Genomic DNA, 26,124 nt, shown 5'->3' on the forward strand with positions numbered 1-26,124 from the left:
TTGCAAGGAAAAAAACTGCCCTCTATGAACTACTCCTATCTGTCTCTTTGTTAGTGTCATTCCTTTATACGTACGCAAATGCAAGTAACACAAGCATTGAGTATGAAGTCACAAAAGTTTTTAATATTTATAGAGTATCCTTGGGTTTGCTCACTATATCAGGATGTAACTAAACAAAACATCTGCTATTTTCCAAATGAATATTCACTGGTGGAAGCTCTTTATCTAGCTGCCGTGCCAATACATGTTAAGCTAGGTACTTCTGCTAAAGCAGGCTTCACCTTAAGGATGAAACTAAAAAACAGAAAAATGAAAAAGTATTCAGAAACTTAGGACTAAAGAGGTGATCATTAATCAATGGCAATGCTAACAATTTGATCTCATCATTACATGAAGCAACAGTTACCAAAGGTTTCAGCTTCTTGGAGCTACATTCTCATTGCTAGCCTTTTCACCTTTTTCCTCATCTACGAAGTTCTGATCAGACACCTCTGCAAACAAAAACTCCAGCCAAAGTTCTGATAATCTTGAATAAAATGTTCATTTTGATACATATATATAGAAATGGTGATTATAATAGATATGAAAAATATTAGTGAAAGCACTTCAATTTAAACGTTGACATATGGACCATTCAATTTTAAATCATCATGCACACACCGATATACCAGTGCGGACATCTGTTGTAGTACTGCCAAGTGAAATAAAGTTATCTTCACAATCTCGGCCAACTATGGGTAATGAGATGCATGAAAGTGTTCATTTAAATTGTTTGTTTTTACCTCTGGTTGAAGCATTGCCTTGAAGACTAGAGGAGGCTAAGACACATGACTTAGATCCAGATCTGAACTGCTGGATCCAAGGGCTTCCCACAAAAGAACGAGAGCCATTAGTTTTATTAGGTTGAAATCCAGGTCTTTCGAAATTGATCTTCTTCCAGCAACCACCTCGAAGAACTTTAAACTGCAGTATAGATGGGAAGAAAGCAGTATATAAGACTTTGCATAGGGAATTCAGAGGAACACCATCATTATGAAGGAGCAGAGATCAGCCTTGAACCTGGCCAGAAGAGGTACAGTGTATTTGCCTTGATGATTTTGGTCTTTCCAATTTCTCCTTTTGTGAGTTCCAGCCAACAAGATTCACAGAATCATATAACTGGTTAATAAATGACGCTTCCATGGAATTAAGGTATAAACTGTGCTTTTCATCTGTCCATTCAGTAGAGGTAGACTCTGCCACCACAGAACTCTGTTGTATTATCATCAACAGACATCATCAGCAAGTTATTGCAAAAGGGAAGAAATTAAAACAGTACGTAATTCTTGCCAGCAACCAGATTAGAAAACAACAATCCAAAATTAAAGTAAATAAATACCAAATATAAAACTAATGCTCAAAAGAAGAACGGTTGTAAATGAAAAATTAAAAGAAGATGCATGCTTGAAAATAAACAAATAAAAAATTAGCCTATAAAAGTGTTTTATTAGTATATTAGGTGGTTTTAAAGTGAAGCAAGGAAATTGAGCTGCAAACCCATGTGAAAATTACACTAGTCAACTGAGAGGGAGACGCCTCTAGACTCCTCCGAGGCTCAATTCTGTTGATACCCTCCATGCAAAAAAACACCTTAAGAAAAGATCCCCAGAGCGATGAAGACAAATATATTTGAAGGGAGGGGTAGAGATGATGGCAGGTGAGATGTACTGAAAAGGTGATCAGTCGAGGAATGAGGATTGACAAAAGAAAGTTACACTTGTCATCACTTTTACACGTGTCATAGGACTTTCACATAGCCACGTCACTCCTTAAAACAAGCGCCAGATATTTGTTGGAGTGTTCAAAATATCTCCTCCCTCCCTCGCTCTCTTTCTCTCCTTTTCGCTTAACTTCGGAGATAAGATTATGTAGCAGTACTTTCTTTTTTTTCCTTCAACTATTTCCTATTTCTTATTTCTTATTTATATTTGGATTTGTTTATGTAAAAGATATTTTTATAATAAGACCCTAGTCATCTAATCATAAGGACAATCCTATCAACTATAATTAATAATATCTTGACGTTTATAGGTACTAAGTTGAAATATTGAAGTTTGAATTAGGAATTTTATTTTTTCTCATTTTTCTTTTCAAAATCCTCTTCAGCCTTCCAAAAAGTAATTTATTATTAGGGAAAATTGTCGCATCAAAAACACATTGGCAATATGATCAATTTTTTACACTTTTACATTGGAGTATAAAAACCATTTATCGAAATTCATTTAATATGTATATATCTGTCTTAAGTTTAAAGTGTCTATGATCAGCTGTATTAACACCACTAACGGTTAATAATTTTCGCAAATGAAAAGTCCTAATTAATTTTTTCGTCATTGAGGAATTAACAATGTCAACTTTTTTAACTAAAGGGCCTTTTACCAAGCCAATTTAAATGAGGGTTTTGCTGAAGTTTTTAGTTGAAACTTGAAACATAAAGATGTTGATGTCCATTTAGGATTTCGTTAAACATTATACTTAATTCTTAAAATTTCATAAAACTTCAAATTGAATGTTAGTCCAACCATTAAAATATTCAATATTATTGTCACCGTTTAAAATCGAAATAATTATTCTAATTTCAACCAAGTGCAAAATATTTGGCTAAGTAAAAAAAATCATATATAATTCAACCTTCATGAATACCATAGTAACAAGTAACTCTAAAAGAAAACTTATTCAAAGCAATATTCTCCATATATACATTTTAATAAATAATAATAGAAACAACAATCACTACTTTAAAAATAAAATCCAAAACAATTAATTTCGAATCCTCCAAAATTTCAGAGAACAAAATGGAATCAAACTACAGCGGTCAAGATGACTTCCTTCCACCTGACTTTATGTCTTCCAAGAAGCACTTCTTTCACAAATTCGATCCCATATGATAGCAAGCAACCCTTTTGGGCTTTGGCGTAGTGAGTGTTCCTCAATCATCATGGGATGAAACAAAAAGATTAGACGGACAGACAGACAGTGCTCTGTCTGATTCAAGTTTTCAAGGGAACTAATTGATTATCAAGTGAAGCCTCCATTTTCCACCTTTTGCAAATATACGAGTACTATAGTTGTACGTATCTGCTGCCTGACAACTTGTTTGAGCACTAAGCAAATCCTCCACTAATGTATAGTTTTGTACGAGGGAAATAAGGTGCCCGAGTTTTATCATACATACATTCTCAAATTTGATTTTGTAATAAGCTTGAATCTCGGCCGTTGATGTAAAGTAAGTTGTATCATTAGATTTAGGGACATAATTTGAATATATTTTAAAGTATTTATTCAAACACTTGATGTGCACTATTTTTCTATTTCATTCGTGACTTCTTACTTTTACTTTATTTTTGATATCTTAAAAAATTTTCAATTTTTTTTTATTTTCCGAGAGTGACTTATCTTTAGCTTTGTATTCTGGGGAAGGCCTATGAAATTTGAATTTCGTCAAAACTGAACGTGATCAGAGTGGTAGTAACATTTCTGCTCAAGCGTCTAAGGCTGTAAATGAACTGAGCTTAAACGAACAAACCTCTGTTCATGTTCGTTTGTTTATTTTTAAGCTTGTTCGTGTTCAGTTTGTGTTCGTTAAGAAGTTCGAATTTTTTGTTCATGTTCGTTTATTTAAAATTATGTATATTCATGTTCGTTTGTTTAATGTTCACGAACATGTTCATTTAACTTAATCGAACATATTCACAAACATGCTCATGAATATATAATTGAACATGTTCACGAACAATATTAATAAATAATAAACAAACAAACAATAAATAAATACATACACGCATATATTGTTTGGATATAAAATAGTCAAATATAAATATTAATAATTATATTATAAATGAAAAAATACAAACCAAGATAATTTTATTAATATATACTAATGGAACAATAAACGAGTTTTAAGATAATTTTATTAATATATACTAATGGAATTTTTATAAGAAAATATCATTAATAAATAAACAAGTCAATAAACAAGCTTTTAAATGAGTTTGTTCGTGAACATAAACGAACCGAACACACATCTGTTTATGTTCATTCATTTATTAAACGAATATAAAATTTTTGTTCATACTCATTTATTTAACTTAATAAACGAACGATTCAAGTACAGATTGATCTATTCATTTACACCTCCACAAGTGTCTAAGAATTTTGGGTGCGAGAGTCCAAACAGTAAGCTTTTAATGGGCTGAAATTTATTGATAAGTCTCCCTACCTGACCGACCCTTGTTGGGTTCAGTACAGTGTTCACCTAAATGCTACAAAATGGCCGAGCTGCCCAAAACAGTTCCTGGGCTATTCACAAAGCTACCAATGGGCTTAAACCCACTAACCTCAGACAAGGCCGATATTATTGCCACACTTGGTTCTTTAATCTCAACACCCCTCAAATCACAATCCGTCCGTTATCTGGTATGTAAGAAGAGGCGAGGAATAGATAGGCACGTGTATTCCCTCTGGCTTTTTTGCTTTTTCATTTATTTTCCCTAATTTTAGCAGTAAATTTTCCTCACCATTCTCTATTAATTAATGATTTATTTTTCTTTAATTTCCAGAAATCACTAATAATTATAGCTTACTTTCCACTCTTCGTCTGTCCTTTTGGTTCTGAGAAATCCGGGTAAGTTTCTTTCCTTTTCTTTTTTTTTTTGGAATGGAATTTATTAATTAACTTTCCATTTAATCTCTGACAAATCGAAGCTTTAATTATAAATTAAGCGACAATTTTTTTTTTTTGCCTGTGGGAATGAAGATCTGAGAATTGCTGGTGTTTGAGTTGGTTGAATTTATTATCACGACGTTGACTTAAGTAATGAAGCTTACTTTCCTGATTTATTTTCCTTTTTTGTGGCTGACGGAAACAGTCGAGACTTCAAATCATTTATGGCTTCTTAATTAGCATATTAGCTTCTTTTGACTGCTGTGAGCTTTCCTTTACACTTATATTCCCAACTTTTAGCAATTGAATTCAAGGTTACAGATTTTATAGATGATAACCGGTCAACTTATTCTAAGTATTATCATGATTATCACTCTTTGGATAAGAAGCAATCCTTTTATTTGAAAACACTGGTAAAGATCTTCAATCCTGATTAAATCAAGTTGTTTTATCTGCTTATAACAAAAGAAATAGGATTGAAAATGGTTACGCTTCTAATCTACGACTAGGAATAAGATTTAGGAATATGAAACTTATATTGTCAGTCCTTAGCAGATGAATGATCTAGGAAATGTTTGTTTGCTGATTAAATTGCTAGTTTATGTCATTGAGAGACCCTCTAATTTGTGGGGCTGAATTTGGGGTCAATTGTTAATGGGGCTCTGTTTTTTACCTTTTTAGAGGTTTGAGCTGAAAGCTGGCGTCTTTTTCCATTTAATTGATAATTGAATGGGGCTTTTGCATGAAATTAAATTTGATGAGATGTTCAACTTTTGCTCCGTTTTCTTTGACATTGTTGGTTCATTCCTTGATGTGATTAGTTGTTGTTGAGGTATTTACTAATTGAATCTTTAGTTAAACATCTGTGCCTGATAAAAGAGGACATCTATAAGGTGCATGTGCTAGCTTAAACATAGATAGAGGAAAACAAGTTTGAGATGATAAATTGTTCTAGCTTTCCAGGGTCCACTTGATTTTAATGCTTTCTTACTCTTGCTCCTAATTTATTTGGTCAAAACTTGTTAACATAATTTGAGGATCTACAATACATGAATGCAGTTGTAGACACTAATTCGTTTTGCTGAAATCTACTTTGCTTGTTAAACATATAATTGCTGATTTTCATATCTGCTATTTTTTTTTCTTGGAATTAGATGGATTACGCTGTGATATCTTGTGAGTTTCTTTTCCCTGTCCCTTAGACGGTTTTTGTTTTCTCGGTTTCAGACACCTTATTATTTTCAAATATGGAGAATGTAAAAGCAGAAGAGATGCCTCGTTCAGAATCTGTTTCGTCGCCTGTAGATATGGACCACATTTCTGGTGAAGGTCAAGCAATTTCGATTAGTAATGGAACAAAGCAACCTAAAAGTCATTTGTTGGTAACAGACAGTTCTAAATCAGCCTCTTTACAAAATGCTTCCGGTGATCCAGTTAGAGGACAAGAAGCCAGTAGAACAGAAAGTGCAGCTTCAACTTCGTCAGTTAAAATTGAACAAACTGAGACAGATCATCAGGGTAGACTGATAGAAGATATTAAGACTGGGGGAATACATGATGGTTCTGATGAACATCCCTCTCAAAATACTGGTTCCAATCCAAAGGTTGGAGATTCCAGAAATGACCATTTAGAACCAGCCAAAACTGCTGTTGGATCTATTCATGGTGTTTCTGATGGACAACAATCTCAAGAAATCAATTCTGTTGTCAGTTCTTCTCTTGTTAATAATGATAATGGCGTGATTTTACCTTCTGTTTCTACCAATCAATCACAAACTAGTGAGCTTACCTTGCCCCTTTCCGATATTGGTACCATTGCTGTTGGGTCCTCACCAGATACTTCTATTGGATCCTCTCTTGATAGTTCTCATGTTCTGCTTGATGGCGTTATTTCATCCTCTCCCAAGGTCAATGACTCTAAGGCAGGAGATGCTAAAAATGAGGATAATGTATACGAAATCAATGATCTTACCCTGCCTCATCAAAAGATTATCAGTTCTGCTGAATCCCCAAAATATATTGGCCCTTCACGTAAAAAGCAAATTGATTTAAATAGAGGTCTCATTGATACAGCTGCACCTTTTGAATCTGTTAAAGAAGCTGTTTCTAAGTTTGGAGGAATTGTTGATTGGAAAGCTCATAGAATGCAAACTTTGGAGGTATATTAGATATGTTAATATGGTCTTAAAATAATCTGCGTTGCTGCAATTTTTTTCATGTCTAGTGAATGTTGTTTATCTTGAATTTTATTATGCCTTTATCAATTATTATTGATCATCATAAATTCGTCTTTTCTCTCTGCCTACTTTGTTCATGTCCACTAAAACTTAAATTTTATGTAACAGAGACGCAAGCTTGTGGAACAAGAGTTTGTAAAAGTACAGGAAGAGATGCCTGAATATAAAAAACGGTCAGAGGATGCTGAAGAGGCAAAAATGAAAGTATTAAAGGAGCTCGATAGCACAAAGAGACTAATAGAAGAGCTCAAGCTAAACCTGGAGAGAGCACAAACTGAAGAAAATCAGGCAAAACAAGACTCTGAACTAGCCAAGCTTAGGGTGGAGGAGATGGAACAAGGGATTGCTGATGAGGCTAGTGTTGCAGCAAAGACACAGCTTGAGGTTGCTAAAGCCAGGCATGCAGCTGCAGTTTCGGAACTGAAATCCGTTAAAGAAGAGTTGGAAACATTAAAAAAGGAATATGCTTCTTTGATGAATGACAGAGATATTGCCGTTAAGAAAGCTGAAGAGGCTGTTTCTGCTTCAAAGGAGGTTGACAAGACAGTGGAAGAATTGACTATTGAGCTGATTGCCACAAAGGAGTCCTTAGAGTCCGCACATGCTGCCCATTTAGAAGCAGAAGAGAAAAGGATTGGAGCAGCAATGGCCCGAGACCAAGATACTCACCATTGGGAAAAGGAACTAAAACAGGTTGAAGAGGAGCTCCAAAGACTCAATCAGCAAATTCATTCAGCCAAGGATCTAAAATCAAAGCTAGACACTGCTTCAGCCCTGCTACTTGATTTAAAAGCTGAGTTAGCTTCTTATATGGAATCTACACTTAAGGAGGAAACTGATGGACACCACAATACTGAGTCACAGGCATCAGAGTCAAGAACTCACACTGATGCACAAGCTTCCGTTGCTTCATTAAAGAAGGAACTTGAAGACGTGAAGGTCAATATAGAAAAAGCAACTGCAGAAGTGGATTGTTTGAAGGTGGCTGCTATTTCATTAAAATCAGAGCTTGACAAGGAAAAATCTGATCTTGCCAACACTAAGCAGAGAGAAGGCATGGCTTCAATTGCAGTTGCTTCTTTGGAAGCTGAGCTGGAGAAGACTCGATCAGAAATAGCAGTAGTCCAGATGAAGGAAAAAGAGGCCAGAGAAAAAATGGTGGAGCTCCCCAAACAACTGCAGCAGGCAGCACAAGTGGCTGATGAGGCCAAGTCACTTGCTGAAATGGCTCGTGAAGATCTGCGCAAAGCAAAAGAAGAAGCAGCGCAAGCAAAGGCTGGAGCAAGTACCATGGAGAGTCGATTACTTGCAGCTCAAAAAGAGATAGAGGCTGCCCGGGCTTCAGAGAAGTTAGCTTTAGCTGCAATCAAAGCGTTGCAAGAGAGCGAATCGGCTAAAAGCATTGATAATGTTGACTCACCAGCTGGTGTAACACTTTCCTTAGAGGAGTATTATGATCTTAGTAGACGTGCAAATGAGGCAGAGGAGCAGGCCAACATGAGGGTTGCAGCAGCTATTTCTCAAATTGAGGTAGCTAAGCAATCTGAGTCAAGAAGCTTGGGTAAGCTGGAAGAAGTGACCCGAGAGATGGCTGAAAGAAAGGAAGCACTAAAAATTGCTATGGAGAAGGCTGAGAAGGCCAAGGAAGGGAAGTTAGGTATTGAGCAGGAATTGAGAAGGTGGAGGGCTGAACATGAGCAGCGGCGTAAGGCTACTGAATTAAATCATGGAGAAAACCCTCCAAGGGCAAGCTCTGAGGGAAAGAAAGAAACAAAGAACTTTGAACCTGTACCTGCTGCTCCTACTCTGGCCGATACCCTAGCAAGCCCAAAGGCATATGATCACGGGAGCACCACAGAAACTGAATCATCCCCGGAACCTAAGGTTGTAAAGAAAAAGAAAAAGTCATTGTTCCCGAAGATTTTAATGTTTTTGTCCAGGAAGAAGTCAAGTTCATCCAAGTCCCACGTAAGTAGTCAATGACGTGCTGAGGTATATTTGTTGTTGTGATTTTGCCTCCCTTTTTCTTGGGTTGTCACAGTGTCCATAAATGTTCAATAAGATTTGACAGATTTTTACTCATTGAGTGTAAATTCTAGTGATTTATTTGATGTATGATAAAGTTGAGAACATATTTTTGCATACTGGAAGGGTTGTATGGTTCTGTATAGGCTTTGAGACGCTTGGACGTCAACTCTTGTAAAAGTGATGTTTGTTATGAGGACAGATTTTGGTTTGTTATTCACATTATGCGTATTTTAAGAAATTCCTAACCTCGTCTGCATAAGCTAGTCACTTCTTGCCCGCAGGGAAGCTTCTAGCTTTTCATTAAGTTGTTCAATTTCATTCAAGGTCCTTGTAACATGAAGAACAATTTCCTTCGCAGAAAACTTGTAGTTTTAATGCCCAAATTCTTGCTGTTCTTGTCGAAACTGTTGTTTATGTTTTTAGCAAGTATTTGATGAACTATAAACTGATAAATATTTTACTGATGGATAAGTTTTTAGATGCTTTTGCTTAGCAGAAAGAAAACATAACTTCAATAATAACTGTGGTGTGAAGAAAAATAAAAACAAAAGGAAGATCAGAAAACTGGGGTGTAAATGGAACGTGGATATTGCTTTACTTAGTTCAAGATTGTAGAGTTTGGAGAAAGATTGTACAAGCATTTGCTTATTAAATTGTACCTATCTTAATGTTATTTAAGTATAAATACTTTTTAATTTATTAGAAAATTATTTATTTTAATGTTTTTAGTGTTTTTAATGAATTATTTTTTTAAAAAAATTTATATAATAAAATAAAATAATTTAATATAAGTGGGCTTAGCCGAATCCAAATTTTAGCATTTTTATTCGGCTGAACTTAGACAAAAATTTAACCTCATTTTTTGAGTTGAGTAGGACCTATCAATTGAGCCTAAAATTTTATCAAGACCCGATCCGGCCTATGTACAACCCTACTTAGGAATATGAATATTTATTGACTTGAAAAAAAATCATATGTCATACCTTATGATTTTTTGTTTATCATTCAGTTTTAGGCTTACCGTGAATCCATGGAGGGTTATTTATGTCGAAATAGAGCACAGTTTTTAATCTTGGAGAAAATTCTGATGGTTTGTGTTGGTATAGATATGTAGTGAACTTACTGATGGCAGTCTGACTGAATAGCATTCAAGGAACAAGGGATATGCTTGAAAGATGATCTGAAGTTCATCCTCTAGATTCATGAATTTTGGAATTTATCTGCAGAAGATGAAGAAGCCTATTAGATATGGCCTTTTTAAAAATCAGTGAACCTCTCAAGATATGGCATATCTAGAAATTAGATGATCAGGAATATGACACGATTCAAACGAGGGGAAAACCATATAAAAATCATATATTCCCTGGCCACTCACTGCATGATAAGGTTCTATGTCATGTCTTGGAGACACAGATTTTCCAATGGAAGAGTGTGGTTAAGTAGGATTTAATCAATAAAAAGGTCAGCAAGCTGGGGTGTGCTTCAAAGGGTGCACACCTGCCGGAGACATCATCCATTTCAACTTAGCCAATACGTGTATCCTTTGCAGCTCCTGGCAGAAAGCTCCAAGGGTACTAAATAAGTGTGGTCATGATTTATGGAAAACGGCAAGCTACGAATACTAAAGCAAGATGTTTACTCCTATCTGAAAATGAGTTGCAGCTGAATGTAATGTAAAATTTGGAAAGCTACTTGTCTGCTAACGGAAACCTTTCGATTATCATAAATTTCAAATTTGTATTTTTCAAAAATCCGGATAATTGAAATATATATTTGTTAGTTTTCTGAAAAAGTCAGAAAACACATTACTTTTGAAGTATCCAATGTTGCTTGAGCCCAATAGATTTTATTAAAGTAACCCAACACTTATTAAACCCACCAAACAAACCCATAAAGTCAACCTATATAGTTTGACTGAGTTAACTCATATGAAATCGGGCCAAACCGAGTTAAACCAAAGTCAAATAGGTTCAATTCAAGTTAAAGAAATCTAAATCAAGTCAGATCAGATTACAAAAGATCAAATAAGTTTGAACTGAGTCAAACTAGTTGAAGTAATCAACTCAATAGTCAAATGTTGACCAATGTTGATCGGTGTGTAGTTGCACATAGTGTGGGCGGCACATGAGGCCACATTTTGACACATGGAGGCATATGAAACTTTGTTAAGACATATGGTTTGGTTTTTCCAGCACATGAGAGTGCATGTAATGATTTTTAGTTCATGTTTTTTGAGGACATAGATTTTTCAAGCTTTTTATGATTCACAAAATGCATTTGGTGTTAATATTTAACATAAATTAGTGTTTTATGTATAAATAATGCATGAATGTTGCATTTTATTGCTTTGTTGTGTATTATGCAATGCTAAATGCTATGTTAAATATAATACTATACAACATTTGATCATGATTTTATATTATCGTATAAATTCGAATAATTTAAAGTAATCACAATATTTATTCTATAAAAAAGCATACAAATTAAGTATATATTTACATGTTATGATGATATAAAAGTAAATGTCAATTATAGTTAATGATATTGTAATGGAAAGAGGATGTCCTTTCATATTTTGAGTGCATTGACCTTGACTATACCCACTAAAAGGTGTATCCATTGAATGGTGAAAGCAATTTAACTATTTAAGTACAATGTTTATCAAATCTCACATGATGGATAGTATTCATGGGTGGATACCGAATTGTGAGAAAGTCTAGAATAATATGGTAGTTATTGATGCTTAATTTAAGACAGTTATGCTTAATTTAAATAACACATTAATGAGTAGATTGATATTTATGAAGCTTATCAATAAAGAGATTCATAAGTCCATTATGAAAATGTACAATATTATTACTGAACTTAGAATCTTCAAAGTTAAAAGATTAACAACAATCTCCCGATAATACATTTTAAACGCTCTTTCACAAGATACCCTACTATATAAATAATGCTAAATGACCCGACAATGAACTTCTTACCATATGTATTTAACATGAGGAGAGATTGCTTCAAAAAGCTTAAGATTGTAGTAAAAATCAGTAGTTTTCCATTAAGCGTTAATGTATTCTAATCTAATAACATGCCAGTCAGAAATGAGAATGCCAAGGTTGTCAATCATAACATATTTGCTAAAATTCCATTCAGGCCAAGAAATTGGAGTTGTCTCAACATTGCCAGAAAAACCCATGACTTGGATTCAGGCCATCCATCTCCTCTCCTCTCTATTCAAGCATTTTCTCTATCTTTTCTTTTTCTTTTTTTAATAAATAAAATTGTCTTCTAATCTTCCTAAACCTGGGATATTTTTTCAGGGTTTTGTTTTGCATCAGGGGAATTACGTGGCCGTACTTTATTATCATCATCATGTATTAAGTTTTAGCAAATATACTATATTTTTTTATGAATATTTCAAAATTAAAATCTATGAATCTGATATTTTATTTTAACATTCAAATATCAAAAAATTTAATATGATTGGTCCAATAACATCATTTCATTACAACAACTAAATTTGTTGTATAACTGATTCATCATATTTTATTTTTAACATTTATAACAGCTTTTCATTTATACCAACAACTCTCGTAAAATATGAAATACACTCCTTATTAAATTAGTTATCTATAAAGATATTTTACCTAAAATTTTAATAAAACTAATTCAATACTTAAGTGAAATAAAAATAATATATTCTAATTAATATATTATTTCAATAATGTTTAACTTTATATAAACCTATATTAATTATCTTTAATAAATGAAATTCTTTTTTTAAATTCTATTCAATATACCATCTAATTTTCACTAATTAATATTATTAATATATTATAGTTTTTTTAATTTTGAAATTTTAAAAATATTCAAATCTTGTTATAGGTATGCTGTTAGTAGTGTATAACAACCAGCTATCTATATCATCTAAAATTTGGATAGACAAATGAATCTGTTTATAAAAAAGTTGAATGTAGTATTTATTTTACAGACAAAAATGGATTCAACATAATTTTGGGTTTTAAAGTAGCAGCTTATACACAACAATTTTTGGAGAAAGAAGACCAAAATATAGTGGTCAAGATGACTTCCTTCCACCTGACCTTATTAATGTCTTCCTTCCAAGAACCGGTTCATCACAAATTCAATCTCATATGATAGCTAGCAACCCTTTGGGCTCTCGCTTACTGAGTGTTGTTCTTCATGAGATGAAAACAAAAGGTATCAGACAGACAGACTATGTTCTGTCTGATTCAAGTTTCCTCCTGTTTCTGCATTTTGTTCACCCTCTGGTATCACTGTTTCTTGAAGATCAATCTGACCTGTTTCAATTGAAAGGAACTAATTGATTGTCAAATGAACCCTTTATTTTGCAAACATAAAACAGTTGTGTCATCATATATGGAGATGATATTTCCATAAACAATCAATTCGTAATCTGATGTTTTGCTCCACAAGAGGAAAGTGGGGAGGAATCCACACACGATCGTTGCAATTTGTCCTATGCTAAACAACTATTCTAGATATTATAGACAGGTTTTAGGGCAAATGGAATTCAGATATTTTGCTTACTTTGAGAAAAGGGGAAAGAAAACAAAAACAATATAGTATATAGAACAAATTGGATCTCATGTGCAGAGCAAGTATGTGTGTTCTTATGCTGGATAATGAGGCATATATACGTTTTGATCAACCAGCAACCAGCCATACACGAATATAATAAGTCGGGTATTCTCAGTATTCTCCAATGAGAAAATATCATACCTAGCAAGGAAATAAGAGATGGGGCTTTTGAAGGGCCGCTGGCTGTCCTGTCAGTACCTGTAATGCATACCTAAATTATTAAGTCTAATCCCAAATAGTGACATGTGTGGCAACTCACGAAGTCTGTCATAAAATTCTCTGTTTGTACAGTTATCATATTCATAGCTGCTGTGCGAAAAAGAAAAAGCATTTCTGAACTGCTATCATGAAGAAGGAAAAAGAAAAAAAAAAAAAACCAGAATTGCACTCCCCGTCATCAAGTAGCTTTAGTGACACATCAACCTTATGAATCCCACGAAATAATGTTACTACATGGGAGTTTCAAATCACTCCCAAGTACGTGTAAAGAAGTATACCTGAACTTTCAAGTGATTTAGCGATATCTGATTTCTTAAAAGTAAATCCTATGAAATTGGTATCTTTTGATGTCAACATCTGCGCAATCAAATAAACAAAAACAAAGTAACAATTTTCAGAATCAATTTACTAAAATACAGTGGCGAATGCTTTCTAGAAAAAAAAACAAAAAATTGAGCAAAGGTGTTTTACCTTCCTCCAAGGTCCCACTTGTGGTATTGCGGAGGGAGGGATATCAATCTACGAAAAAGCAAGAAATTGCAAAATTAGTTTTACTAAAAATGTATTAGAAGTAACTTTAAAGAAAGACAAAAGGGATTCCGAACTTATATTAAAAAACATTAAGGACCAAGAAGAAAAAGTAATCAAAATTGTTACACCACCTTTCAACCAAAATAAAAGGAGGCAACTACCAGCCTACAAATTTCTAGACATATTAATATCCGCCATGTAAAACAGGCTTTATTGAGTTTAAATTACTCCAAGTAAGAGTTGTAAATACTTTATTGCCCCATCAGTAGGGTATGAATCAGATGCATCAACATTCAGAGTACTCACTTCAGGGAACTTCTCAAAATTTTGAGTGTCCAAGTCTCCATTGACTGTTGGTTTATATGCAGCTTCAACTTCATAAAGTTTTTCCCATTGAACACCTTCGAACCATGGATGCACCTGATAAATATTCAACAAACGCTAACGATCTCAAAACAAGAAAATGAACAAATTGATCTAATACATTAAGTATTGCACAAACAGATAATGCTACTAGTTTGTCAATCTACATATTGGTGCAACTAGTTTACCAATCTACATAATTAAGATCTAGAAGCAGCCTTTTGTCAGGAGAATCAGTGTGTACTTGTCGTTACTGCTAGAGTATTTTGCAACAAAACCAGGTATGAGAAACATATATGGAACTGTCTGAACTTTAATATATGACACTTATGCTAATGAACATTTATATGTCGTTGAAAGTACTTACCTTCAGTTCTTCTACTCCTCTGGTGCCCAGGCGTGTTTCAACATCACAGAGCAGGTGACAAATTAAATCCTTAGCCTCGGCAGATATTTTTGGTTCCTCAGGGAATTTCAAACAGGTTCTCCAATTGATTATCTATGCAAAGAGAAAAAGATTAGTATCTAGTGGACAAAGGAGGGTAACAGAATAACTTAGAATGACAAACTTGGTGCCACCTTGCGGCATGTTATCCTAGGATCATCAGAACAAAAAGGAGGATAGCCGATGAGCATCTCATACATGATTGCCCCTAGAGACCACCAATCACACTCCATACCATAACCCTTCTTTAAAAGAACTTCAGGAGCCATGTAATCAAGAGTTCCAACAGTTGAATAAGCCTGCAAAAGCCAGAAGTTAACTGTTACTGAATGAAAGTAACTTACCTGATTAACAAATGTAAAATCAGAAAAGTAAAAAGTTATTTGTATGTAAGTAACTGCAGATAGATAAAGATAATACCAACGCACGGCGATTTCGTTTCCATTGTTGTAGCTGTTCTTTTGGCATCAACCAAGGGGCTCTTTCAGAGCGCGACTGGACCTCAGCTTCATTAGTAGATTCCATAGAAGTTAAATCTTCATCCTCCAACAATATTGTTGAATATTTTCCATCTAGAGGTTTACACAAGCCAAAATCTGAAAGCTTCAAATGCCCATTCCTATCTAGAATCAGGTTGTCCGGTTTAATGTCCCTACAAAACATCATAGAGGGTAAACATATTTAAAGACACCATTCAAGTTTCAAGCATTTTAAGTATCTAATTAACCCCGCTTTTTTCCTCCAGGCCAAGCAGAATGTATGAAAACCTTGTGGCTAGCCATGGCTATCCTCTATCATTGATTAAAATGCACATACATTGAGGAAAATCCAGGTCCAGCCACTGAAACACTCCACCTAGTAATTTTGCAAACATGTTAGCAAAATGCAATACCTATGAATATAGTTGTGTTGGTGAATTGAATGAATAGCCAAAATGCTCTCTGCTACATAGAAACGCGCAACGTCTTCAGATAGAATATCTTCTCTCATCAATAGTGTCATGATGTCACCACCAGGCAAATACTCCATAATAAGGTATAAGAAATCAGAATCTTGAAAAGAATAGAACATCTTTACAATGCACCGGCTATCAACCTCAGCAAGTAAGTTTCTCTCGGAGCGAACATGCTCAACCTTGAAGAAAAAATAAAGTGAAAAGTAAAGATAACACTTTAAACTAATCTGTGGGTTTGTGTCATGATCCCAATGAATGCATGAGAAGGTTCCAAAAAGAACTTAACCAAAGCAAGTGAAATCGATATGTTATTAAGATGAAGCGAGTATTTGCTAACTGCCTATGCATGGGATTGGAATTCAATAATACCATAGTACCAAAACTAAAGGCGGATTTGAAAGTAAAAGAAGGCAATAACCATGCAAATATTCCTGCATTAAAGGCATCCCTAAAGAAGCTACTGGTCACGTTCAGGAATTCTAGCAATTTTTGCATTCATATGATTAAACTAGAAATTAAAACAAAAAAGAAATACAAAGCCTGTGATAAAAGAAATTGGCATAATCAATAAATGCAATACTATTCCGAAACTATCCATTCATTTTTATGGGTTACCTGTCCACGACTAAGCATTTCTGATTTCTTTAACTTCTTCATGGCAAAAATCTCTCCTGTACTTTTAGCACGACATAATCTAACCTGCATTTGTTACATATATACGGTAGTAAGTGCAAAGCCATATGATTATATAGGTTACCAATTTCTTGTTCTGCAGAAAGGCAACAGGTTAAAAATGCCACTGAAAATTTGAACCAAGGATAAAGAGCATTAATGTAACAAGCCTATGAAATATACCTCTGCAAATGCACCTTTTCCAATTACAGTTAATTGTTCGAAATCATCAATTCCGATTTTACGTCTTTGTAGCCTCATGTATTCAGTTTCTCTCCTTTCCAAATTCCTCATCATCTCTTCTTGTTCCTCGCTTGAAATCTGAGCTTCCTCAGCTCTCCTTTGCAGTGCTCGCCGTCTTAAAAGAGCAACAGTTAATATCCAAATAAAGCTACCTTAATTTGAATTCTCAAAAACCTTACAGCAAATTCCATCTAAGCTAACCACATCCATTGATTAACATCAAATTTTCAATAATGACCTAAAACAAATGAATTCAACTACAATAATTTGCATTTGCAAATAATAGTAAGAATGAGAATAAAGAAGCACGTGGATATTATAAATGGAACAGAAGTACGGACCAGAATTTACCTTTCTTTACGTTCTTGCAATCCTTGCAAATAGTTCTTGTAATGATTCTCTATAAATTGTTTGGCGGCGGCAGCTTTTTGCCTGGTTACCGGCGAAGAAACGGAGACATCTGGATCCAAATCTAAGCCTCGACCCGCTTTCAAATTCAAAGCTCCTAATCTCACCGTCCCATCTCCACCGTCCATTTTTCCTCAAAAAAGTTGTAATTGAAGGTTTTCTATTTTCACCAAATACCAGCTTTCAACTTTAAATCAAAAAATTTAAGTAATAATAACCATTCCAAATACAACGGTAAAAAGCTGTTAAATGAAGCTTGTTTGGTGACACAGTATCGAGGAGAGATCTAGGAGCTGCCACTTGTTATTTGCTTGTGAAAATGACTCAAAGAAGAGCAAAAGGATTTACAAATATTCTTTTAAAAAAATGAACCACCAAATGTTTAATGCGTAAGCGTGTGCCTTGGCGCGCGCCAGATTTGTTTTACAGATATAAATTCACATACAGCTTTGCATTGCAAGGCTGTCTGTAACTGTTAAGACTGCTACTGCTATTGTTTCTATCTGTTCAGGCTTTTCGAAGGTTTAATTTTCTTTTTGAGGCTTTATATTTGGGAATTGAGTGTAATCAACGCCATCGTTTTCCACCCGTAAACTGAATGCCTGCTAGGAAACCTCTTCTTTTTTTCTTTTAAGATTAGAGCAAAAAATTGAAAAAGAAAAAGGTGCGCGCAATTTGGTGTAGATTTTATGAACTGGCGTCTGTACAGTGTCGGCGGAGATCTAACGTACGTGTTATATGTGCGCGTGAATTGTACGAGTTCTGGTTTTAAAATAAACGGTGGAGCGGTGGGTGGGAACGTGAAAAATGAGTTTGGCGGAGAAATGAATTCGCGTGGAGTGGAGGAAAAAGGAGATTGACGTTGACGCGCGTGGGTTAGGCGAGCGGAAGAAGGGGATGCATTTGGTATGATCGATCCCAACTCGACATCCGACATGGTCCTGGAATGGTCTCTGACTCTGCCATGTTGTGTGCGTCAAAATGCTTCAATTTAACAGCAACATGCCACGTGGTTTTTCTGAAAAGGCCTAATTCTACGTTTAATCACGGTAATAAAAGTTATGCATCAATTCCTCTATTTCTAATCTATTTTTAATTTCAGTAACAAAAAAAAGAAGGAATTTTGTAATTATGTTATCGCTCCATACTTTGTTTCTTAGAAAATAATTTTACTTTAAAAAAAAAAAAGTTGCACCTAACTACAGCTTAACCGGAACAAAATAGCAAGTATTTATTTACAAGTTTATTAACTCAATGTATCTTTTACCTTAATATTCGGAAAGATTCTCGTATGAAAAAAGAAAAATAAATGAAATTGATTGATATTAATTACTTTTATTCACAAAAAAAGACATGGATATATATATATATGTACAGTAATGTTTCTGAAATTTCCTACTAGATGTTAATTTCTGCCATTAAAATATTAGCTTGACTATTTGTTTGGCGGATGGGATTTCCCTAGAAGAACCGAAATTCGACAAATTGGGTACAATTTGTGAGAAATGTAAATGCACATGTTCGGAGTCCATTTAGCTTGGCCCGTATGAAATGTTGGTGTCTTCTTGCCAGGCGCACGGTAGCCGCTAGGAAAGCAAATGCTGAGATTCCACCTGATACAAAAAACAGGCCAGCGACTGGGCGAGGACCTAAGCTTGAGCTTAATCCGTCGCTCACGCCCGTAGATTGTGAACATGAGTTGTTAGAGATGAGCAAATATTCTTCCAATCGCGGCATTTCTCCATTTTCCATCACTTTTAGGATTGCCTCCGAAAACTCAAATGCCAAACGAGAACCTTTCGGGAACACCCAAAGCAGACAAAAATATATTTTACAAAAGATTCATCAATGGAAAATCGACGGTATATGGAAAGTGGTAGGAATTAATTACAAAGCCAAAACCACCAAGCTTGAAGGTAGGTCCTGTCATGGTGAACCCTTTACAGTACTTGGCAAGGAAGACTTTTGCATGAGGCACAACAAAGAAAGCAGCTTGAATATCTCCATTTCTAAAGGCATCCGGATAGTCATTAATGGAATCGATTTTCCTAATGTTCTTTGGCTTAAAACCCAACACATTGATCAAATACCCAACGATAAATCAATTCCTATTACATCCAACGCTTGCATTTGTTCTCAAAAGTGTGTCAATGTCTGAAACAGATGGTTGGAGGTGTGAGATTGTCAACATGGAGGTAAGACTTGCGGTGAAGCCTGCCGATATTATTAGAATTGCAAACAACCATGGGGCCAGCACAAATCTAGATAAATTGCTCCTTAATGGTCCTCCTGCATGTGATCATATATCTCAGACTTCTCTAATGAAGCTAAATGGAACATATTTATAAAACTTAAATGACTTTTAACTGAGCTTACTGTGTTCAAAGAATAAAACAGTGACAGAGAACCAAAGTACTGCCCCAAACCTCGTGAGATCGGGGTTCTCCGCATGTTCAATTAGCCAAATAACAAATCCTATGAAAGTATGCATTGCTATAGTTATCAGCCACATTCTCCTTGTAAATGTCTCCAAGAACACCCACCGTTCTTTTGACTTGTCTGGTTTTGCAGTCACTACCATAATAAGTCCGGATTCAAGGTATGGCTGTGAAAACTCTGCATATTGATATCAATATGCCATTATTTCTGTATCTCCAACTGCTGCATCTAAGTCCTACCAAGTTTACATGAATCTATCAGTGTTCACCAAGCACAGTTGGAAGATTATAGATAGCTATAGCATAGTGAAAGGAAGAAACCTGACCTTGCTATAGACTTGTTCCAACATATCATCATATGAGCCATAAAACGGAACGAGCACGTAAGGTAATCGATAAGGAAGGCGTTTGACAACAGCTTCAAACACTTCAACTGAGAATCCTGTGACATATGAACCATTAATGCCTTGGTCGTAACTCACTTTAACGAACAGATTAAAAGCTCCCCTGGCAGGAACCCCAATTTTCAGTGGCTTGTCCTCGTCAAATTCAAAAGAAGTCCATCCCTTTGGAACAGTTTGTAAGCCGCCAGGCCGATGAATCGGGCCTAATTCTTTCATGGTCATGTTGCCAAACGTAGTGTTCTCTCCTTCATGTTTGTTGGAGTTTTCCGTGAACCCGGATTGTGGTTACCAAATTGCAACCTCTCTGTAGCTTTTACCTACCACATTAATGACCTGAAAGGTTGGAAGATGTTTCAATAATGTGGTATTTCTGAATCTTATTCTTCCGCTTAAACCTTCAAAGTTACTTGATAACATTTGTTTAAACAATTCTTTGGATGTGGCATTAGCTGGTGATTTGTCCATGGCTTCAGCAATTGTCCAAGCTGCATCATAAGCTCGCAGGGCATAAATACTTGGGTTCGAATACTCTTCTTCTTCAGCGTATCTTGTCCCGTAGTGCTTTCTGAATTTTGTTTTGAACCGTCTAAAAGACTTGCTAGAGTCGATGAAACTGGTTCTGAAACCGAGCACGCCTTGCATGTTATAAAGAGCTGAAGAATCAATAGAATCAAGAAGGCTGGCGATTTCATCACCGACAATCCATACATATCCTTTTTCCATCATACACATTTGCTTAGCCTTGTCGAAAAGCGAGATAGCGAACCGTATAGAGGACTGTACTAGAATGAAGACCCTGTTGCTATTGCTCCTCAGTTTCCTGAGCTCTTGTTCGATGGCACCATTATGTTCCGAGACAGATGATTGAGAAGGGAAAGATAAATGATGATCAATCTCTGAACCAACAACTCTAAGTGAGTCAGAAAGCAGAGTTATAACAGAATCAGTAATAAAATCATTGTTATCTTGGTAAATTACAGTCACTTTTCTCCATCGGAAGTAGTTTACGATGGCAGCAATGCATTGTATGTTGACCTTGATGTCATTAGCCATTTAGAGGAAGAAGGGCAACTGGTATGTTGGTAAGATGGATGGTGAAGAAGTTAGGGATATAATAGGCATATCCCTGGTGGCCTTTTCGATTTCAGATACTAGAGTTGCTTCTGGCGGTGTAATTGTTCCGATGATTGCTTCCACTTCTTCGCTACCAATGAGCTCCAACGCTGCAGTAGATGTAGTATTTAAATTGTGTTATAGCTATGGTCAAGAACTCAGTAGTATCAAAGCTCCAAATTACAGAATTGCTTACATGGTATGAGACGATTGGATAACATGTAATTGTCCTAACTTAGCGCAACAACCCCTGATGATAATCAAAAGTCACCAAACCCAAATCCATCCAAACACCAGGGTTTTGAAACACGAGTTTAAATATCGTTACAACAATTGAATTTTATTTAATTTATATTTAAATAATAAAAATAATTTAACTAAGATTCTAAATAAGAGTTATTAATTATTTTTTATTTATTTGAATTTTTAAAAAATTTATGAAAAAACAAAAACGTCACTAAATAGTAAATTAAAATCTATATAAGTAAAAAACTCAAAACTTAAAATTAGCTTGAAAAAATCAAACACAATTCTAATAATCTAACCAACATGTTGATCCTCACATACCCCAATAATAAGTACATTTATCAGACTAATAAGCGCTCTTCTCTTACTGACTTAAGTATGGTATTGGACCCATAGTTTTTGTTTTTTCTTGCAAGCCCAAATTTCTCATAATCTCCTGACGTAATTTTATGTGCTAAAGAGGAAGCAATGCAGTTTAGGATATTAAAATGATTTACCAGAAGAAGCTGCTCGAGCTGAGCTTCCTTGAGCAAGTTAAATGATGAAAATCCTGGACGGCCATTTCCATTGCTATTCCCTGCTCCCTCCCGGTACGAGAGCTGTAGTCAATAACGCCACCTATCTTCCTGCTTCCGTCATGTTTCATTGGCGCATTCCCCCTCATCTTTGCCGTTTGATTCAGCGATTATTCTCATTATTAATAGCAAAAGCAGGAGGAAATATGAGATTCGAGACGTACTGTTCAAGTCTTCGCACACCTTTTCTTTCTGAAGGAGAAAGATAAAGGAAGTCTGGGTTGTGGATATTAATCTAGCGTATGCTGAAGGGCGATTCAACGCTAGAATTAGTATTACTCTTTACGAAAATGACTTGACATTGACGTTTATATGATACAAGTAAACCACACAGTTTTTTCTTCCTTTTGGCATTTCTTCATTACGCCAGGACCAATATCATTTTGAATCCTTTGACCAAAAATTACAAAGCAAACATTCTTAATCAAATCCAAGTTGTGATACTGCTTTCATCATCCCATATACTTGCCGATTAACATATGGAACTTAGGGTCAACGGTAATACTTTACTTACTTGCGTGAATAAAATATTCATTAATAAATTTTATCAACAAATCTAAAATAAATAAAGAAAAAAATGATCTCATGCATTAAACACTAATATTATACACAACAAAATCAAGCGGAAATAATAAATTTCAAAGAAATATATTGATAATGAAGTAATGTTCAAAATTGTTTAAGGAGAATTTAAGTGGGTGTTTGGTACTTTCCCATATTATGATTTGAATGGAGTGTAATTGATGAGAATATTTGGAAAGTATTAACTAAAATTTGGAGAAGTTACATTAACACATTTGATATATTCAGCACTTTCCTAAGAATGTAATATTACTTTATAAAATTACATTTATTAAATAAAAGATAATATTCATGTATTTTAATATTTTCAGTCATCTTTATTCTTAACAAATATTTGAATTAAATATTTAATAATAATATCTTATGAACCAATATTGAATTAATCCACCATGTATGTTTTTTTACTAAATTATGTTATTAGTCTCTATATTTTATCAAAGTTGTGGATTTAGTCCATGTCTTTTCGGATTTCAAAATGTCAGTCATCGTCAGACGGTAACTATTAAATTCATTAAGTTTTGCTATTTCCAAAATCTATTGCGAGAAACATATTACCATATGTGTAATGTCATGTCAACTTGTTATTTCCACTATTAGTCATTAAAAATATCGTTAACGTATTAATGATTGTTATTTGAATTAAAACTGAAATTTTAAAATTCGAAATGTATCGAGATTTAAAATAATCCAATTGGAGAATATGGAGTAAATCTACAACCATGTGCATAATACAATACTAGTAATTGCACTAAACCAAATGAACTTAACTGCTATTGATTGGGATAGGATTAAAATTTTAAAATTCGAAAAGTACAAGGACTAAATTTGATCAAATTAAAATATAGGGACTAAATCCATAATCTCTACAAATTACAGGGACTAATAATATTATGTAACCATTATTTTCTCACGTTTTGATTCAGCCTGTTACATGAATACATTCAAAAAAACAAATTACATATTAACTCACTCAAAGTGGTGAAGATGTTTACATTGTAGTATAAATTAAAGCATATTTATATATCGCACATACGACTTAAAATTGTATGAATACTAAATTTTGATATCAATAAAAAATATATTTTAAAAATATTTACTTAATGACACTATATATGTAAAACTTGTTTAAAAGAGGGAACAAAAAAGAGGGATTTACTTTGAAGCTATAGATACTAGAGGATGAGAGAACAAGCAAGAACTGTGTTTTTCTGTTCTCTCTTTTTTACTATGAATAAGTACAAGTGAAGAAAAATTATTTTTATGTGAATCACTTCCTATTATTTATCAACCCAAGGTCCAGTATTTGGCCCAAATAAATAAACAAAACAAGAAGAAGAGCAAAATAAGCAAAAACAAAAGGCGGGCAACCTGTACCAAGAATCGTTCTCTCACCATCTATTTTGTCAGCTGAGATTTGCGGTTGCCAAAACACTTCATATTTTTCATATGCGTTTTTCATGTCACAATCATATAGTGTATTGGAGAATGAAATTTGACTGATAAAATTTTGTTGAAAGGTAGAGGGATGGAAGTTTCAGATTAGTACCCCCTCTCCCTTTCCTCAATTCATCAGGAAACTATAGAGCACTTATTTTGGGAACGTCTAATCTCTAAATAATGGTGGTCAGCAGCAGTGTTCGCTAACTCCCCTAATTTACCAACTAGATTGGGCAGTTGGAGAAACTGGGATTTAACCTCCAATGCTTGGTTCCATAGTCCAAAAATTCCTTGGACTATGATCGTTTCTTGTATGACGTGGGAAATTTGGCTCCGATGAAATGCTTTGGCTTTTTGGGGCAATCCACAATTAATGCGATTACTCGAGCTGTTGAAGGACCTGGAGAGTTCTTTGCCCTCTCACCATAACACCTCTACCATCCTTTGTCCCGGTGGCTTGGAAGACCCCCTTAAGAGGATGGTACAAACTTAATAAAGATGGCTCCCACCTAGGACAATGGAGCAATCAGAGTTGTGGGCCTTCAGGGATGGTCTCTTGATGACTAGAGACTTGAACATTAGCAACTTATACATGAAAGTAGATGCAACTACTATCATACATTTCTATGTCTAATAAAGAGAATGCATTTAATTATTTCTCGTCCTGACTGTTATGACTTCTAAGACCCTTGAGTATGTTTTTAGGGAAAACTGCCGATACTCCAGCACGACCTCCCTTAATGTATTTTAGTTTTTTTTTTAACCTGTGTTTGACCAACAGCAGGTTAGAATGTAGAAAAGTTGATGAATTTATGCTTAGTTTTAGATAGAGATTTATGATGGGAATTTCTAGTCTGTTATCATGACATTTTATATTGTCAAATGTATGGAGGATCCTCCATGACTTTTGATACGTGTGTTTCGGAATTCTCTTGGGATTGATTTTGTGTGGGATTAGTTTTCTTATGTTTAGACATTTGGAAGTTTGCAATACGGATTGCTTTCATCACCTCTATGTGGCAGGTAGGACAACCCATTCGATATTGAGTAAATTCCCCATGTATATATGTATTTGTTAAGTTCTTTTGTGGTATAAAATTATAAAGCCCAGTAGTAAATGAACCCCCCCAGAAAAAACGCAGGTAGTATAATTAAGTGCCGGATGTAGTTTCTGGAAAAGCATATTCCTAAAATAGTAAACCATCTCTGCTAAATGGCTTTGACACACCCTTAATTCATGATACATCACTGGATTTCACCATTTGCTCTGCTGCTGCTCTGTCCCTCTCAACACATAAACGCGGCCATGTGCACACACTCATGCTGCTTTGACTGCACCTTGTCTTTCTTAAAAACGGAGGATATGTCAGTCAGCCTTTGCATAGTGAATTGCATATCTGTCCCATTTACTTCTTCACTATCATCATTTTAGCTCTTCCTGATTGTTTTACCATTAGGTAGGGGCATTAGGTGTTGGCATACCAAGCTTTCACCTCGGCTAATCGCTTATCATTGCCAATTAACATATGCACCTCTCATTTTCATTAAACTTTCCACTTATAGGTGAAAAGTAGAGAAAGGGTTTGTCGTTTTTAATTCCGACAATGAAACAATATTTTAATGAATTGGGTAGTTCACTGCAAAGTATGGAACAAGACATCCAAGTATTTATTACCAATACAAAACCATATCTTATGTTATAAAATTCTGCTTTTCTCTTCTCTTTCTTTGCCTTCAATTTAGGTATATATATGTATATATATATATAAAATAAAGAGTTTTTTGTCTTTCACTTACATGGTATCACTCCACAAATTAGAAAGGTATTTATTTCTTGACTAAAAATTAGGTGAATTCTTGTTTGTAATTTCTGTTATAGGTAAATTGTTGCCACATCTTATCTCAT

The 26,124-nt window shown here is 34.7% G+C and overlaps 4 protein-coding genes across 17 annotated transcripts; 1 reads left to right on the forward strand and 3 right to left on the reverse strand.

The window, feature by feature from the left end:
* Positions 1-96: 96 nt before the first annotated feature.
* On the reverse strand, positions 97-1,938 carry LOC107905573 (cold-regulated protein 27). Of its 10 annotated transcripts, none has more exons than XM_041094145.1 (5): positions 1,552-1,938; positions 1,060-1,251; positions 783-963; positions 407-491; positions 97-294 (listed from the first exon to the last, which is right to left on the reverse strand). In XM_041094145.1, the coding sequence occupies exons 1-4, from the start codon at positions 1,615-1,617 to the stop codon at positions 415-417; spliced, it is 516 nt and encodes a 171-aa protein (XP_040950079.1). In that variant the 5' UTR covers positions 1,618-1,938; the 3' UTR covers positions 97-294; positions 407-414. The 10 variants fall into 10 exon arrangements, with proteins under 10 accessions (XP_040950079.1, XP_040950080.1, XP_016687749.1 ...); XM_041094146.1 differs by having other exon boundaries at positions 391-491; XM_016832260.2 differs by having other exon boundaries at positions 1,537-1,736.
* A 2,478-nt stretch (positions 1,939-4,416) lies between these two features.
* On the forward strand, positions 4,417-9,184 carry LOC107905567 (protein WEAK CHLOROPLAST MOVEMENT UNDER BLUE LIGHT 1). Of its 4 annotated transcripts, none has more exons than XM_016832246.2 (4): positions 4,417-4,484; positions 4,599-4,663; positions 5,930-6,861; positions 7,048-9,184. In XM_016832246.2, the coding sequence occupies exons 3-4, from the start codon at positions 5,950-5,952 to the stop codon at positions 8,920-8,922; spliced, it is 2,787 nt and encodes a 928-aa protein (XP_016687735.1). In that variant the 5' UTR covers positions 4,417-4,484; positions 4,599-4,663; positions 5,930-5,949; the 3' UTR covers positions 8,923-9,184. The 4 variants fall into 4 exon arrangements, with proteins under 4 accessions (XP_016687735.1, XP_040950082.1, XP_016687734.1 ...); XM_041094148.1 differs by having other exon boundaries at positions 4,444-4,484; positions 5,857-6,861; XM_016832245.2 differs by having other exon boundaries at positions 4,444-4,663.
* Positions 9,185-12,903: 3,719 nt separating this feature from the next.
* Positions 12,904-18,341, reverse strand: LOC107905574 (serine/threonine-protein kinase tricornered). The gene is made up of 12 exons (XM_016832262.2): positions 17,367-18,341; positions 16,956-17,130; positions 16,716-16,799; positions 16,038-16,279; positions 15,566-15,797; positions 15,280-15,444; positions 15,068-15,199; positions 14,644-14,757; positions 14,278-14,325; positions 14,085-14,163; positions 13,729-13,785; positions 12,904-13,286 (listed from the first exon to the last, which is right to left on the reverse strand). Exons 1-12 carry the CDS (start codon positions 17,549-17,551, stop codon positions 13,189-13,191), a joined length of 1,611 nt encoding a protein of 536 aa, XP_016687751.1. The 5' UTR covers positions 17,552-18,341; the 3' UTR covers positions 12,904-13,188.
* A 377-nt stretch (positions 18,342-18,718) lies between these two features.
* LOC107905575 (glutamate receptor 2.7) lies at positions 18,719-22,437 on the reverse strand. 2 transcript variants are annotated; one of them, XR_005914011.1, is made up of 4 exons: positions 22,122-22,437; positions 20,188-21,488; positions 19,800-20,097; positions 18,719-19,712 (listed from the first exon to the last, which is right to left on the reverse strand). XR_005914011.1 is itself a non-coding variant. In XM_016832263.2 (3 exons), exon 2 carries the CDS (start codon positions 21,316-21,318, stop codon positions 20,551-20,553), a length of 768 nt encoding a protein of 255 aa, XP_016687752.1. In that variant the 5' UTR covers positions 21,319-21,488; positions 22,122-22,437; the 3' UTR covers positions 18,733-19,712; positions 19,800-20,550. The 2 variants fall into 2 exon arrangements, 1 of the variants encoding a protein (XP_016687752.1); XM_016832263.2 differs by having other exon boundaries at positions 18,733-19,712; positions 19,800-21,488.
* Between the last annotated feature and the right edge of the window lie 3,687 nt (positions 22,438-26,124).

Source organism: Gossypium hirsutum, chromosome D05, assembly GCF_007990345.1.
Source record: "Gossypium hirsutum isolate 1008001.06 chromosome D05, Gossypium_hirsutum_v2.1, whole genome shotgun sequence".
NCBI classification, from domain to species: Eukaryota; Viridiplantae; Streptophyta; class Magnoliopsida; order Malvales; family Malvaceae; genus Gossypium; species Gossypium hirsutum.

What these genes read in the sequence shown, in the direction of transcription:
- LOC107905573 (XM_016832255.2), bottom strand. Translation starts at nt 1,617, where the DNA reads ATGGAGGGTATCAACAGAATTGAGCCTCGGAGGAGTCTAGAGGCGTCT. An exon ending in CTAGTGTAATTTTCACATGG is followed by an intron (nt 1,252 to 1,536) that starts GTTTGCAGCTCA and finishes ATAATACAACAG; the next exon opens with AGTTCTGTGGTGGCAGAGTC. An exon ending in AGGCAATGCTTCAACCAGAG is followed by an intron (nt 519 to 782) that starts GTAAAAACAAAC and finishes CAAGATTATCAG; the next exon opens with AACTTTGGCTGGAGTTTTTG.
- LOC107905567 (XM_016832246.2), top strand. Translation starts at nt 5,950, where the DNA reads ATGGAGAATGTAAAAGCAGAAGAGATGCCTCGTTCAGAATCTGTTTCG. An exon ending in ATAGAATGCAAACTTTGGAG is followed by an intron (nt 6,862 to 7,047) that starts GTATATTAGATA and finishes TTTATGTAACAG; the next exon opens with AGACGCAAGCTTGTGGAACA.
- LOC107905574 (XM_016832262.2), bottom strand. Translation starts at nt 17,551, where the DNA reads ATGGACGGTGGAGATGGGACGGTGAGATTAGGAGCTTTGAATTTGAAA. An exon ending in TTGCAAGAACGTAAAGAAAG is followed by an intron (nt 17,131 to 17,366) that starts GTAAATTCTGGT and finishes TGCTCTTTTAAG; the next exon opens with ACGGCGAGCACTGCAAAGGA. An exon ending in AAGTGGGACCTTGGAGGAAG is followed by an intron (nt 14,164 to 14,277) that starts GTAAAACACCTT and finishes TTGATTGCGCAG; the next exon opens with ATGTTGACATCAAAAGATAC.
- LOC107905575 (XM_016832263.2), bottom strand. Translation starts at nt 21,318, where the DNA reads ATGGCTAATGACATCAAGGTCAACATACAATGCATTGCTGCCATCGTA.